The 13,377-nt window shown below is 42.3% G+C and overlaps 1 protein-coding gene across 3 annotated transcripts in view; it reads right to left on the bottom strand.

The window, feature by feature from the left end:
• Nucleotides 1–13,377, bottom strand: part of LOC149307259 (dual oxidase 2-like) — a 69,188-nt gene that overhangs the window by 25,488 nt on the left and 30,323 nt on the right. For all 3 annotated transcript variants that reach the window (XM_089538756.1, XM_089538757.1, XM_089538759.1), the window contains exons 11-21: nt 12,393–12,495; nt 11,068–11,228; nt 9,831–9,997; nt 8,491–8,609; nt 6,789–6,926; nt 6,212–6,325; nt 5,390–5,592; nt 4,438–4,623; nt 3,143–3,368; nt 2,394–2,487; nt 773–948 (exon numbers count right to left, since the gene is read on the bottom strand). In XM_089538756.1, coding sequence (XP_089394882.1) covers nt 773–948; nt 2,394–2,487; nt 3,143–3,368; nt 4,438–4,623; nt 5,390–5,592; nt 6,212–6,325; nt 6,789–6,926; nt 8,491–8,609; nt 9,831–9,997; nt 11,068–11,228; nt 12,393–12,495 — 1,687 coding nt within the window. The remainder of the gene's footprint in view (nt 1–772; nt 949–2,393; nt 2,488–3,142; nt 3,369–4,437; nt 4,624–5,389; nt 5,593–6,211; nt 6,326–6,788; nt 6,927–8,490; nt 8,610–9,830; nt 9,998–11,067; nt 11,229–12,392; nt 12,496–13,377) is intronic.

Genomic DNA, 13,377 nt, shown 5'->3' with positions numbered 1-13,377 from the left:
GAAGGTTCAGTATGAATTTGTTTACTTATGTAAGACTTGCTTGACCTGTCTGTTTTATTTCCCATGTGCAAATAGTTAATGCTGGATAAAAAAAAATGCTGAAAATGGTTGAAGTGCATGATATTTCTGGCTCTGGTACCAAACCTTCTGTTAAAGGAGTAATGCCCAGGACAAATCTAGTTTGCTAACTGAGGTATATCTGTACAAGAAATCTAAGTGTGAACCATTTTCAATGTCTCAGAGGCTGTACATATCGGTGTTATATGCTGGCCTTGGGGCAGAGTGGGGGCATGGCGTCTGCATGATTCATGCCCCAATGCTGCCCTGATGACGCCATCATGCTGTGTGCCTGACTGCACAGAGGGCAGCATCACAGCACTCCTTTGGTGCTGTGTCCAAATGACACAGCACCAAAAAAAGCATTGGAAAGTGCCTTGGCGCCTTTCCCCGGTGTGAAAAGGAGTGGAATTTTGCCATTCCTTTTAGTGTCAGGGAAAGGCTGGATCAGGGCCGTGGCATTTAGCTGCTGTGGGCCTGATCTGGCACTGAAAGGGGCAGCAGCAGGCCTCTTCAAATGGGCAGTCTGTTTAGCCCCCTCACTCTTTGCAATGCTAGAAATTTGGGGAGTGAAGGAAAATTTAATTGGGAGGCAGCATTATTATTTGGAGGAGTAATTCTTTTCTGTCTCTCATGGTAGGGCCAGTCTGAATGACTCCCCTCTTGCTCACCCTTCCGAGGCTTAACCTGGGCTTTCTCTTTTGTTTCTCCTGACCTTTAGGGATGAGTTGAGCGCATTGAAGTTCATTGTGATGGTCCCGCAACATATAGTGAAAATCCTCCCAAGTGAGCTCTTCCTTATCTTGGAACCCAGACTCCCTGAACAAAGACTCAATGACTTCTTCAGTCTTATTTTGAGAGAGGCAGTTGTTAGAGATCTCGATGAAGGATCTAGAACAGAAGAGAGTTCAATGTGGGTTAGCAAAATGGACAGCATGACACAAAAGCACCAAGAAAGCAAAGGGTCACTGCTATGCCCTCCAGCATTTCACAGATGAAAACAGGGACATGTGTGGCCAAACAAGTGTAGTCAAGATGACAAAAGTTAATAATGAGGAAGAATACACAAGCTAAAAGAAGCTGCAGCTGTATCCTTTTTCTTGTATGCACTGTTGAGTTGGTTATGCATTGTAATTCATGTCCAGAGGTCAGAAAAATTACCTGTGGATTCAAGGAATTATATTCAAAAAAGTAACTTTTCCAAGCTCTATTCATGCCTAGTACAAGCCAAGCAAACTCACTGGACTGCTAAGCTAATTGACATTACTACATGCTGAGTCTGGATCCTTATTCCAATCTTTCCTTCCTTTCCTCTAGATATCTTGAATTTCAAGTCCTATCATACTCAGTTAGTATGACCATTGGAGGTAATTTTTGCCCAGGCCTCCCTGGTCCAATTTAAAAGCATATCAGATCATCTGGCTAGATATAGAAGCTCAGACACCTGTAGTATTTAAAGCATGTCCACTACCTCTGGGCTTTAGTTCCTTTCCAAGTACAGGGAAGTTCAGGATCCTGGATTCAAAATCTGGCCCTGCTGCAGTCCTTATCTTGCCTGCCTCAGCTGGCCACACTCCTTCCCCATGCCATCACACTTTCAAGGTTTCTTGCCTTTTGTACAGTTTTATTTCCATATCTCCTTTCACCAAAAGTCAGGCTGAGATGCCTAGGGCTTGGTTACTGGTAGTAAGACCTTTAAAGTAAAGTATGATGGCTTTCCCATCCTTTTAGCTTTGGACTCACCCACCACTGGAATGTGACTCCTGAAAAGATCTCTGAAATTAAATCTGACCACCACCTTTTCTATAGCAGTAGGTATAAAAATGTAGAGATGACTGTTTTTGGTTCTTCTCTGAGATTTTCTCCCCTCCATCAATATGAACAGTGATGATATTGCAAGAGTAATTTTGACCCATTGGCTGCAGAAGACTAAGATTATCCTATGACACAGTAGCAATGAAAATAAAGGCTGGGTTTTCTGTGGTGCCTGTAGGAAAGGACTTTGGGGTATGAAATCCATGCCTCCATTCAGAAGAATGAGCAGGAGGGCTCCCAAACGCAACAGGCTTGGCTTAAAAATATTGGAGTAAGTGAAGAGATGCACATTACCAACTGAAGAGAGACTCTGAAGCCCAGACACTAAAATTACTTAAATATATAGAATTGCCTGGTTTGGAACCAGAATTGGCATGACAAAGAACAGATTTTCAGGTGAGGATGACTGAAGCCAGTGTCAAAGACTGGAAGGTTGTTCAGAAATTTCAGTCTTCACCCCGAAGAGGCCAGTTGCAAAGCTGCAAAACCCAACATCTTGTTGCTAAAACAATAACAGGTACCTCAACATCCTAAAGAATTCATCCTTGGAAAGAAAACCATTCCCATCTATGTCATACATTTGGAACATCAGCTTGGACTTTTCTTGTGGCGATCCTGAGAAAGAGAGAAAAAGAGAGAGAACATACAGCACTCAACATAAATGCTGGCCATGATAGAACACCAGTTATATGGAGGTTTCATTAATCCCCCATCAACATGAATATTTCAGAGACAAAGTTACAACAGGCTCAAGTGGAATATGGTGGCTTCCAGGTCAGTGAATCCATTCTGGATTTCTGCCTGAGCCCTAAAGGAGCTATCCAATATGCTGATGTCTATCTCCACAAAATAGCACCTTGGGTAGCTTCTTTAAAAATCACATTGGGTAACTTCTTTAAAAACCCAGAGCAAATTCACCATCCCACTAACACAAAAAATACCAGCTGCCACTGCTCAGGCCCAAACTGATAATTGTGGAATGACTTACGTGTGTGTGCTATGTGCCTTCAAGTCATTTCTGACTTATGGTGATCCTAAGGTGAACCTATCATAAGGTTTTCTTGGCAAGATTTGTTCAGAGGGAGTTTGCAATTGTCTTCCCCTGAGGCTAAGAGCATGTAACTTGCCCAGGGACACCCAGTGGGTTTCGTGGCTGAGCAGGGAATCGAAATATTGCAGTGGTGTAATGGGAAAATTCTAGTACTGTATGTTAAATTCTGTGCCAAATCCAAATTCTGCGTTTCTTAATTATGATCCATTTTCAAATCACCTTTCATAAAGATCACTAAGATGTCCATAAATTCCCTGAAGGAGAGATATCCATTGCCATCTTTGTCAGCAAGAGAAAACATTGAATCCACAAATACGGACTGGGGCTTTAGGCCCAGAGCATCTGCAAACTCTGCCCGGCTCAGCTCTGACTTCAGTGCTTCCTTGGCCTTCTGCGAACCCTCCAAGCTGAGTTCTCCAGCATCTAATCTGTCAATGTCTAGAACCTGAAAAAGCAAGATTGGCAGTTTAGGTTCCTGGAACTGCACTCCTGAACGCTTCTATAATAGAGCCACAGAAATCTAAACAAAACAAGATGGCTTTCACTTATTGGTTAACATTTACAGTAATTTTCAACAAAGACTCAGCCAACATCTCAATAGTTTGGAACATCTATATGACCATTTGAGGTAGCATTGCATAACTGTCTTTATTTGATATTTAACAAAAGAATATGCAAGGAATCCCCAGCAAATAAAAGCATCTACTTCTCACAGTGGGAGAATGAGGAAGAATGAGTAACCATGTAAAGAGATAGAGGTTTCCTTTCACATCACTGCCTCACCGTCACCATCCTGCTTGGTGAGCTCTGCATTTCAGCATATTTCAGTGCTGGGGAGGCAGTCTGCTGGTTTGGCAATCCAGCTTGCTGAGGCTCTCCCCAGTTGCAGCTTCTCTCCCTCCCCAAGCCCTATCCCTCAGTGAAGGGAGAGGTAAGCTGGCTCAGTTTGGAAGTTGGCATCTCCAGATATCTAGAACTTGGCTCATCCTTTTCCAAACTGGAAAACCAAGGAGCAAGAGAAGGTAACAGTACTGGGAACCATTACTCCAGGTTGTCTTGGAATGGTAACATCTGAAGGATTTACTATACTTTCTCTCCTCACCTTTTCCCAATGGGGTCTGTCACTTCAAGGTGCTTAGGAGAGGGTGTGATATAACAATAACAACAATAAATATTTCTGACCTGCCTCTCCCCATGGATTGAGGAGAACAACCATAATTAGCAGACACACCACATCAGTTAAAATATACATCAACTGAAAAGGACATACATCCCATTTGAAAGGACAAGACATACACATAGTAAATCAATCACCATTTAAAATTCATTATTTAACATTCACAATTTAAAAATCATCTGCATAGCCTGCAGAGACTGGTCTTTAATAATCTTTCTAACTTAGACAGCATATTTAGCTGTCAAATCTCTTCAGGCAGGTAATTCCACAGTCTAGGGGTGGCTGAAGAAAATGGAGTTGCTTGTTCCATCTCTGTGTAAAAGGTTTCTTCACATACCTGGGCAAATGACTGCCTGAAGAAAATTTCCAAGATGTTTTTCCTCTGCTGCTTGGTAACTGCTTTCTGCAGCAGCTGCTGTTGTTTCATCTCAGATACGTGGAGAGAAAGCCCATTTCTTTCCAGATAGGCTTTCAGCTGCCCAAGGAAGTCCTTGCGCTCTGCCTCGCCATTAAACATCAATACCTATAAGGCAATGGCCAGCATCTTGTTAGTGACACATGCAAGTATACGTCACGCTATACACATGGAACAGTATGGAAATTGCATTGACAGCATGTACTGCCTTTGCACATTGTGCATTCCAGTTGCACCATGGGCTGTCGTCAGCCAGGCACACTGACCCACATAAAATTGTGCTATGTTAATATTTGGTGTAACATAACTCCACAAGCAGATATTTAAGCTACATTGAAGAAATGTAGGATCTCAGCCAATGAGGGGAAGAAGGTCTCAGTTCAGTTGAGGAGTCTTGTCAGCTGTAAGCCTGCAACACCTAGTTTCTAAGTGGGAACTGCTGCAACAAAATGCTGCAACATGTGCGCTTCTGTTCAAGGTTCCAGCCAGCAATGCCCTCTTTTAGGAAACTCTGGCCCCATACAGACTGCCAAAATAAAGCTGCTTTGGGTCACTTTGGAGGTATGCTGTTTAATTGATGCAAGTGTCCTAAGAGTCCGGAAGCTGCTCTAAAGTTGTGCTCCAGGACTGGATTGTGGCTTTGGCACGGCTTCTGGACTCTTAGGGCGCATGCATCAATTAAATAGCATACCTCCAAAGTGACCTGAAGCAGTTTTATTTTGGCCTGTCTGTATGGGGCCTCTATTCCATTCTCTTCATCCCCTTATTTCAGTTCTTCTGCTTGCAAGGATCTGTAAACTTGCAAGGGCCTGTAGCGATGAAAAGGCAAGATACAAACATTTTCAGCATATCTAACATTAGACACATTGCATACCAGGTCATATTCTTTAGGGATCTTGAGAAGCAAAGACTTGTTTCCTTTATTGTTAGATAAGACAGTCTCAACTGGCTGTTGGCTTTTTAGAGTGATGGTTCGAAGCACAGACAACTTGCTGTCGAGGACTTTGATCAACCTGCCTTCGTGCAGCTGCAGGTAGACAGGACAACTGGGAGTCTTGGTATCTTGCCATTCGAAAGCTGGGGAAAAAGAAACATGCCATGGCTTCATTCTATGGAATACTGAGATTTGCAGTATTTACAATTCACTTTGGCAGGATTTTTCCAGGATTTAAATTCTGTTTCTGCATGGGATTTGGGCACTTAGCCTCTTGTGCGATAAACTCCGAAGAGGAGTGAAGAATGCTTTTAAAACATATTTCATCAGAAAACCTCTTGAAAAGAGAAATATGCTACAGAGTGTGGAAACATTATATTATCATGAAAGAACTGCAGCTGTATAGTATAGCCTATGCTTGTGACAGTAGAAGATCTCAATTTCAATTTCCAGCATCTCTAAATAAAGCTGGAAGTAAACTTCTCTCTGTTATACATGGCTAGATGACCAATGTTCTGATTCATTACAGGCAGTTTCTTATATTCTTAAGCAGATTGGCTGCTTCCCAGAACTGCCTTCTATTTGCTTGCACTTATGCTCTGCTCATATATTTGTAGAACAACCATTAAATGAAAACACAGCTGTCGTCTCCATGGTTCTCCCATTCAAAACCATCTAAACGCAACAGTGTAGTCTCAGGGGACAGAGCAGGGAGGTGGGGTGCATGTAATAATATTGATTCCATTTTGAGAAGTGCCTCACCCTGTATTCCTTCTGCGTTTACTTCTGTTTGGTCAGAAGGGTTTTGCTTTTTCTGCAGCTTCTTGAAATTTCTCCTCCGGAAGGCGGCAACAATCCAGGCAATAAACAAACTCACTGCAAAGATACAGAGAAGGCAAGCCTAAGTGATAGGTTAAGGCATCACAGCCACATTTGTCTACCTTTACCAGGCTTGGCATAAAGTTGGCATCACTGGGCATTAGCCAAGGTCCACACCCTTGCAGTAAGAGATATTAGTTTTCTCTTTCTTGCTGTTGCTCCCTGTTTACTTGCCCTCTCAAACCTTAGGTGGCCACATCTCATATTCATGCTTCCTGAAGATTTTAGCAGCTGTAGTCTAAAAAATGATATCTTTTCTAAGCTTGGGTCTCCACTTGGCATTTGAACTGCTACAGGACAGTTACTAATGATATCAAAACTCAGAATTAACTATGATCAACTCATAGTAGAAACACATCCACAACGTTTAAGACAGCTACTTAGCATCCGCTACATATCAATGCAGTCTGACTGTTCCTTGGGGTATGAAGGAACCATTAAAACCTGGACCAAAACAAACCTAAAGGCAAGCAGCAGAGCGCTGTGATAAGAATGCCAAATCCAGCTCCGCTTCCTTTGAAATAGTCTAGGATGGTTAGACGCACACAGGGGGGCAGTTGCTCTTTATTCACTGGCCAGGGAAGAGGACATGGAGCTTCTGAAAAGAAACATAAAATACAGGGAATGTTAACCCAACCTGATAATTTGCCCATCCCTAAGAACAATTCCTTAAAACTATAAACAAACCAGCAAACTTTTTGCTCCCACTACAGTTGGAATTTGCACCCAAACAAACCAAACGTTTCAATGACTTGACTTGATGTCTGCTCCTATCAGGGCAAAATGCCAAAACCTGCCCCTGGAGCTTTGGCCCACAGAGATAGAGTTTGCTTGGACAGTTGCGTGTTTACTGCCTTCTCTTTCTCTCTTTCTCCCTCCAGCAGACAAACAATGTTTCATGTGATCTGGATTTGCAGGTGTGGGTAAGCAAAAGGGATGGTGTGTGTTGTAATTCTGGAAATTACACCATACTGTAACAATGGAAAGAGGTTAGCATTCCAACATGAACATAATAAAACTGCTCAATAGACTCAATAAAACTGCTCTTGCACCAAGTTGGAAGGGAGGAACATCATAAAAATGCTCCCGAAGGAAACATCACAGGGCAGGGTATGGGAGAAAAACCAGTGCAGAATGAACTTTCTTTGCTCTTGGTCTTTGTCTTCCATCCAAACCTGGCTCCAGGCTTTTTGACTCATCTTACTGATACATCCTCACTGGAAGTGTTCACATCCGAAACATAAAAACATTAGAATGGAGCACAAATGGCCTACCCCTGGGGACAAACTGTACTAAAAACTAACTACACTTTCTAATTTGGATGAAATCACATACTGCAGTTAGTTGCAAATGGAAGTGCATACTTCTAGTCTTCTTGCAACTATGCCAGAAGACCATGCTTGGAAACATACAGTTAAATTATGGATTAGCCTTAATGTTACATTCAAGTCAAGTGGTTAAAAACACCAGACTTCTTCCAATGTAACCCCAACTCCTGTAAGGAGAAGACATCTATAAATACATTAAACTATACTTTGTTAGGCCCAATGCATTTCAATTAAAATCTTTATAATACATATATAAAGATTACATAACTACTCAATAGTTTCACAGAGAACACACACACACACACCAGAAAAATAATGCAAACTGTGGAAAGACAACAAAAAGATAAGATTACAAGAAATAAAAATTGCTTCTGTAAATTAAAAGGAACACTGTCTGCAGTAATACACAAATTTTATTTGCAACTCATAATTTAGTGTTGTCCCTTTGGATTCATGGCAGAATGGGGTTGGACTGGATGGCCCTTGGGGTCTCTTCCAACTTGGATTGTATGATAATGATGGGTAATGACCACGATGATAGAACTCAAGAAAACATCTTTATTCTGAGTCACGCAATCGGCCCATTTAGCTCAATACTGTCTATAGTGACAGGCAGTGGATCGCTCTGGTTTCAAACAGAAAAACAATCATGTTTGCCAAGGACTGAAACTGGGGCCTTCTATATGCCAAGTGTGCCCTTTGCCACTGAGCTACAGTCCATTCTTCTCTCTCTGGGGGAAGATCAGTCTTCCAACAATTTCAGTACATTTGGGCAAAGGTCCATGGGATGGTTCTTTTTGGGATGTTACAAGAGCTGAGACCATGAACACTCACCGTCACTCCTTTGAAAAACATTCACTTGAATATCTTTTGAATCTGCATAAGTCACAGCAGTAAGGACATCATGGAATGTAGTATCTTGGATTTCTTTAATCTCTTCAGCAGAGAATAACCTACAGAAATGTTTAAAAAAACCTGGTGAAATCCTAGCCTGTTAGCATCCCATTTTCAAAATGAGAGACCTTGTCTTGGAGTATCTTGCTGAAAAGCCTTTCCCAAACTGACATTGTTTCTCAGTGCAGCATTTGCACATTCTTAGGAACCTCCTTCTATTCTGTCCCCTCTCCTTTACTACATTGCAGGATTTCAGGTTTGCCTCCTCCAACCTGGCACCCTCCACATGTGTTAGACTACAATACCTATCATTCTCAGACATACATTCTGCTTTGGAGACTTTGCGGGATATATATTTCAATTGTAAGGAACTACCTAATAACAAATGGGATTATTTATCCTTCTAGCTCAGCTTCATCTATCCTGACTAGCATAAGCTCCCCAGGGTCTCAAGAGAGAAATGGTTTTCCTACCATTTGCAACCCAGTTCTATTAAGTGGGTTGGCCATGAAAACCCACAGGGTCACCCTGGCAAGTCACACTCTCTCAGCCTCAGAGGATGGCAATGGCAAACCCCCTCTGAAGAAACTTGTCAAGAACACCCTATGATAGCTTCATCTTTGGGTTGCCATAAGTCAGACACAACTTGAAAGCACACAACAACAACAACCTATTAAGTGGAGATCCTGGAGAACGAATTAGCTCTGTGGTGTAAAAGCCAGCATGTTGTCCTTTTACCTTTTGTGATCCAGATGGTTTGGACTTCAACTCCCAAAATTTCTGACCACGGGACACATGGGCTGGGATTTCTGGGAGATGAAATCCAAAACATCTGGAGGGCCAAAGTTAGAGAATGACTAGGTTAGAGTATTGAACTGAGATATGAGAGAACCAGGTTCTAGTCGCCGTCAAGGCACAAAATTCAGTGGATCACGCGGGGGAAATCCCATGCAGAAATGGGGGGTTAAACTAGAAAAGGCCTACAAAATCAGGTTGATTTCACACAACGTCATTGTTAAACTTGTGTTAACCCCAATGGAAAGTGGACAGAAAGTAGACAAAAGCCACTCCTTTTTATTATGGGGAAATCCCAAAAGTAAAAAGGAGTGGCTTTTGTTTACTTTCCATTCGGGTTAACACAAGTTTAACAACGACGTGTGTGAAAATCAACCTGCTTTTGTGGGTTTTTTTCTAGCTTTTAAATCCCGTTTCTGCACGGGATTTCCCCCGTGTGATCAAACTCCTACAATGGTTTTCAAAAAGTCACTCAGCTGTCATACCCATTCTTGATGTTTTCGAACCAGAAGCGGTCACCATCCCGCAGGCGGAGAAACTGATCCTCAATTATAGCATGAACAAGCGTTCCATTTGTTTCCAAAAGGACCCCAATCAGCAGCTCCAGGCGGTCCAGGTTGTTGTTATAAATGGCTGCTACCTCTTCAAGAAGCTAGGAACAAGTCATAAGTTTAGGTTCAGCTATCAGCTCCAAAGGGGTAGGATTGCCCCTTTCCCCTTGGATGCAATTCCAACCTCTGGGAGGAAGTCACCAAGGAATATCTATGTTGCATGGGAGGAAGCAGGAGGAGAAAATCCAAGAACCTATCCCTCTGTCTGAGATAGGGACAAAAACCCCAAGGTGGTTAGTTCTCAAGCAATAAACGAGATATGAGAATTTTTCTCTTCATCAAGAAGCAGCGATACTTTAGTCCTGGGAAGAGGGTGTACATTTCCAAGACTGATTATTTAATATTTCTGTAAATGTTACACAGAACTACAAATCTCCAAATCCCATAGGAATTTCATTCCATAGGATGGAGTCACAGCAGTTAAAGCGTAGCATCTAAATGTTACAGGGGTTAAACAGACTGCCCCTTTGGAGTGGCCTGCTGCCACCTCTTTCAGCACCAGATCAAGGCTGTGGTAACTACATGCCACAGTCCCAATCTGGCTTTCCCCTGAAGCTTAAAAGAATAGCAAAATGATGCTCCTTTTCACACCAGGGAAAGGGTGCCTTTGCCACCAAGGCGGCACTTCCTGGCACTCCTTTTGGCACTGCGTCATCTGGACACAGAAATTCAAATTTTAAAAAAGGAACCATCCCCTGGTGAAAGGCAAAACCATAATCTGTCCTGAAAGCACTAACCTCTACTCAGTTCTCTTATCCATCCAGCTTTCATGATGAGAACAAACAGTTATGCCTGCTGGAATTTTGTAATTTCTTTGGCATTGTTTTACTTTCCTTCATCCTTTAGATCCTTTGTTACATGTCCCTAAATTTCACCCTCACTTATCCACGGGTAATATCTAAATCCATAATTTTTGCCTTCAAACCTGCCCTCGACTTATACATGAGGTCAATTTATAGTCAAATATATATGGTAAGACAAGGATGAAGGGGGAAAGGGGGAGGAAGAGAGAGAAAGTGGGATATTTTAAAAGCAGAGGAAAAAATAGTACAACAAAGGATTAATTGAGATTGTCCCTGCCAAATTATGACAGTTGGTGCATATGAAGTACCGTTTGGTTCTCCTGAGGGATCTCCTGCCACTTCTTAGCAGTGGGGAGTTTGAAGAACTCTCTGGCTTTATTATAGGTGGATAATCCAAGGTCCCGTCCACGCTGAATCCAGCTGGCCACGAAGTCCATGCGGGAGTACTTCACCGTTCCATACCAGTAATCTAGAAAGGAGAACAAAAGCAAATACAGGTTGTCAAAGGCATACCAAAAGAGGAGAATTCCCAAGGAGATTAGGAGTCTTGGCCTTTGCAGATCACCCTTTCATACTTGCATCTCCTAACTTAAAAGACAACCTGTCTAGCAAACTTCATTAAGGGACCAGATTAACCACATTCAGCAGACTAAAGGCAATGATGCTAATTTCCAACATCTGCAACCATGGATGGTGCAACATGGTCTGCCACATGAAGCAAGTGGTACTGCTTCTCTCATTCTTGCCCACCTCAGTGTCTCACTTGTAGAAGTCATTCCTTGGAGTAAAATCTTGTGGGTAATATGTCAAACTGCTTGTAGCATTGCAACATGGCAAGCATCTGTGGCTTCCTCATACCTAATGCCTTATCAACAGGAAGCTCAGTGTGACCCATATGAATTTAGTGGGGTCTTGGAAGCAAGACATAGGCCCAGCTGCTCAGGAGAGCTTCTGTGGTATGGGATTTAGGGAGCATTATGGAGAAGGCCGTGTCCTTATTTCTTGCCAGCCTTTTTAATCTTAATGGCAGCCAACCACATAGGACCTCTAATGCTGATTGTAAGACCTAGGAAGATGCATATGAGTGTGGGCAGTTGGGTGGAAATATGAATGTGGGTAACAGGACAAGTCATTTCAAAAGTCTACTAGTTCCAAACAACAGTCATTCCTCCATAACAACCCCTGGGCAAACCAATTCTTGTTCTTTAAGGAGATTATCACACCAGCAAAAAAAGATGAGAGCATAGTGGTAAACTCTGGTCAATATTGTGCGATAATGCAATGATTATCACACGATGTGGCGCAACATCGCGATTATCCCATGAATAAAGAGGAATTCTAGCACCGCTTTTTATTCATGGAAAATCCCTGTAAAAAAAATCACCCCTAAAATTCCTCTTCATTCATGGGATAATCTCAGGATAATCACAATGTGTGATCATTATCTCATTATCGTGTGACATTGATGGGAGCATACCACTATTCTCCCGTCTTTTTTGCCGGTGTGATCATTTCTTAATGACCCTTTCTCAGGTTTGCAGTAAAGACAGAACTGTTCCTTTCAACCATCAAACAAGGAATAGATATTAATATGATTTATTGCTGTTTAAAGGAAAAAGAATGAAAGCTCTACCTCGGAGATCTTCAACCACAATGTTGTCTTCCCTCTCAGCGAGTTGAGAGCTCATCCCCAGCAGTAGATCATCCACATCCTTAGATGTCTGGAGATTGGGATTCTGACCAGGAGAGAAAAGACCCCAAGACTCAGTGTAAACAAGATATGGGTCCTCTTTCAGGCCAAGGGTGATATTCAGTTCCAAAAAGGTGCCCAGGGGCTGTATTCCAGCAGTGGGGAGAACCAAGGCAAAACAATGAGACCAAAAATATCGGGGTATTCTAGCCTATAGTTCTTTCAGTTAGTAACTAAACCTTAGGAGATTAATTTCAACTTTTAGAAAGGAGGGAAGGGAGAACAAAAGCTAGGAAATCATCCAACATTGGTTTCATGGGGAAAGAGGCCATCTGGGGAAGCTCTGTTTTTGCTCTGTTTTGGATCCTCTGGGTCTTAGAAGGGAATACTGCCTTTTAACTGGTTTGCTTCCTATTGAAAAAAAATGGCTGAAAAGTGGGGCAAAACTTGATGAAACATTCTTAGAAGATGCTGCAGGTATCATGGGGGGATTTTTTTTAGTGTTAGGTCTTCTTGGGAGGACACAGAAACAACTTGCCCCCCCCACTCACCCAATGTAGTCCAAAAAGGAACTTTTTCAAGCACTGGAAAGAACCATACCTGAAACCCTGGAAAGCCACTCCTAGTCAGCATCATGCCCTACAACTGTTCAGATTTGACAGAGACCCTCCTAATTAATCCTCTGCTGTACCAATTTCCATCTGCTTTTTAAATGTCCCAATTTCTTACTCATCCTCCAACATTTCCCCTTTGTCCTCAGTTTATTTCAATTGCTGAAATATGAGTTTGTAGTGAAAAAGTAGTATGTATTCAACTTGGCAGGAGAAGTAGAGAGGAGATAAGAAAGGGGAAGCCTTCCCAGTAGGTTCAGCAAAAGCAAACTGCTGCACTGTATCCTAGCTTGCATGTTCCTCCTCAATAGCAACTT

The sequence above is a fragment of the Sceloporus occidentalis genome, unplaced genomic scaffold, assembly GCF_023333645.1.
Source record: "Sceloporus occidentalis isolate IW3139 unplaced genomic scaffold, rSceOcc1.0.p SCAF_9, whole genome shotgun sequence".
Classification (NCBI taxonomy): domain Eukaryota; kingdom Metazoa; phylum Chordata; class Lepidosauria; order Squamata; family Phrynosomatidae; genus Sceloporus; species Sceloporus occidentalis.
The sequence above is the reverse complement of the archived record's forward strand: the minus strand, read 5'-3'. Positions and strand labels throughout refer to the sequence as shown.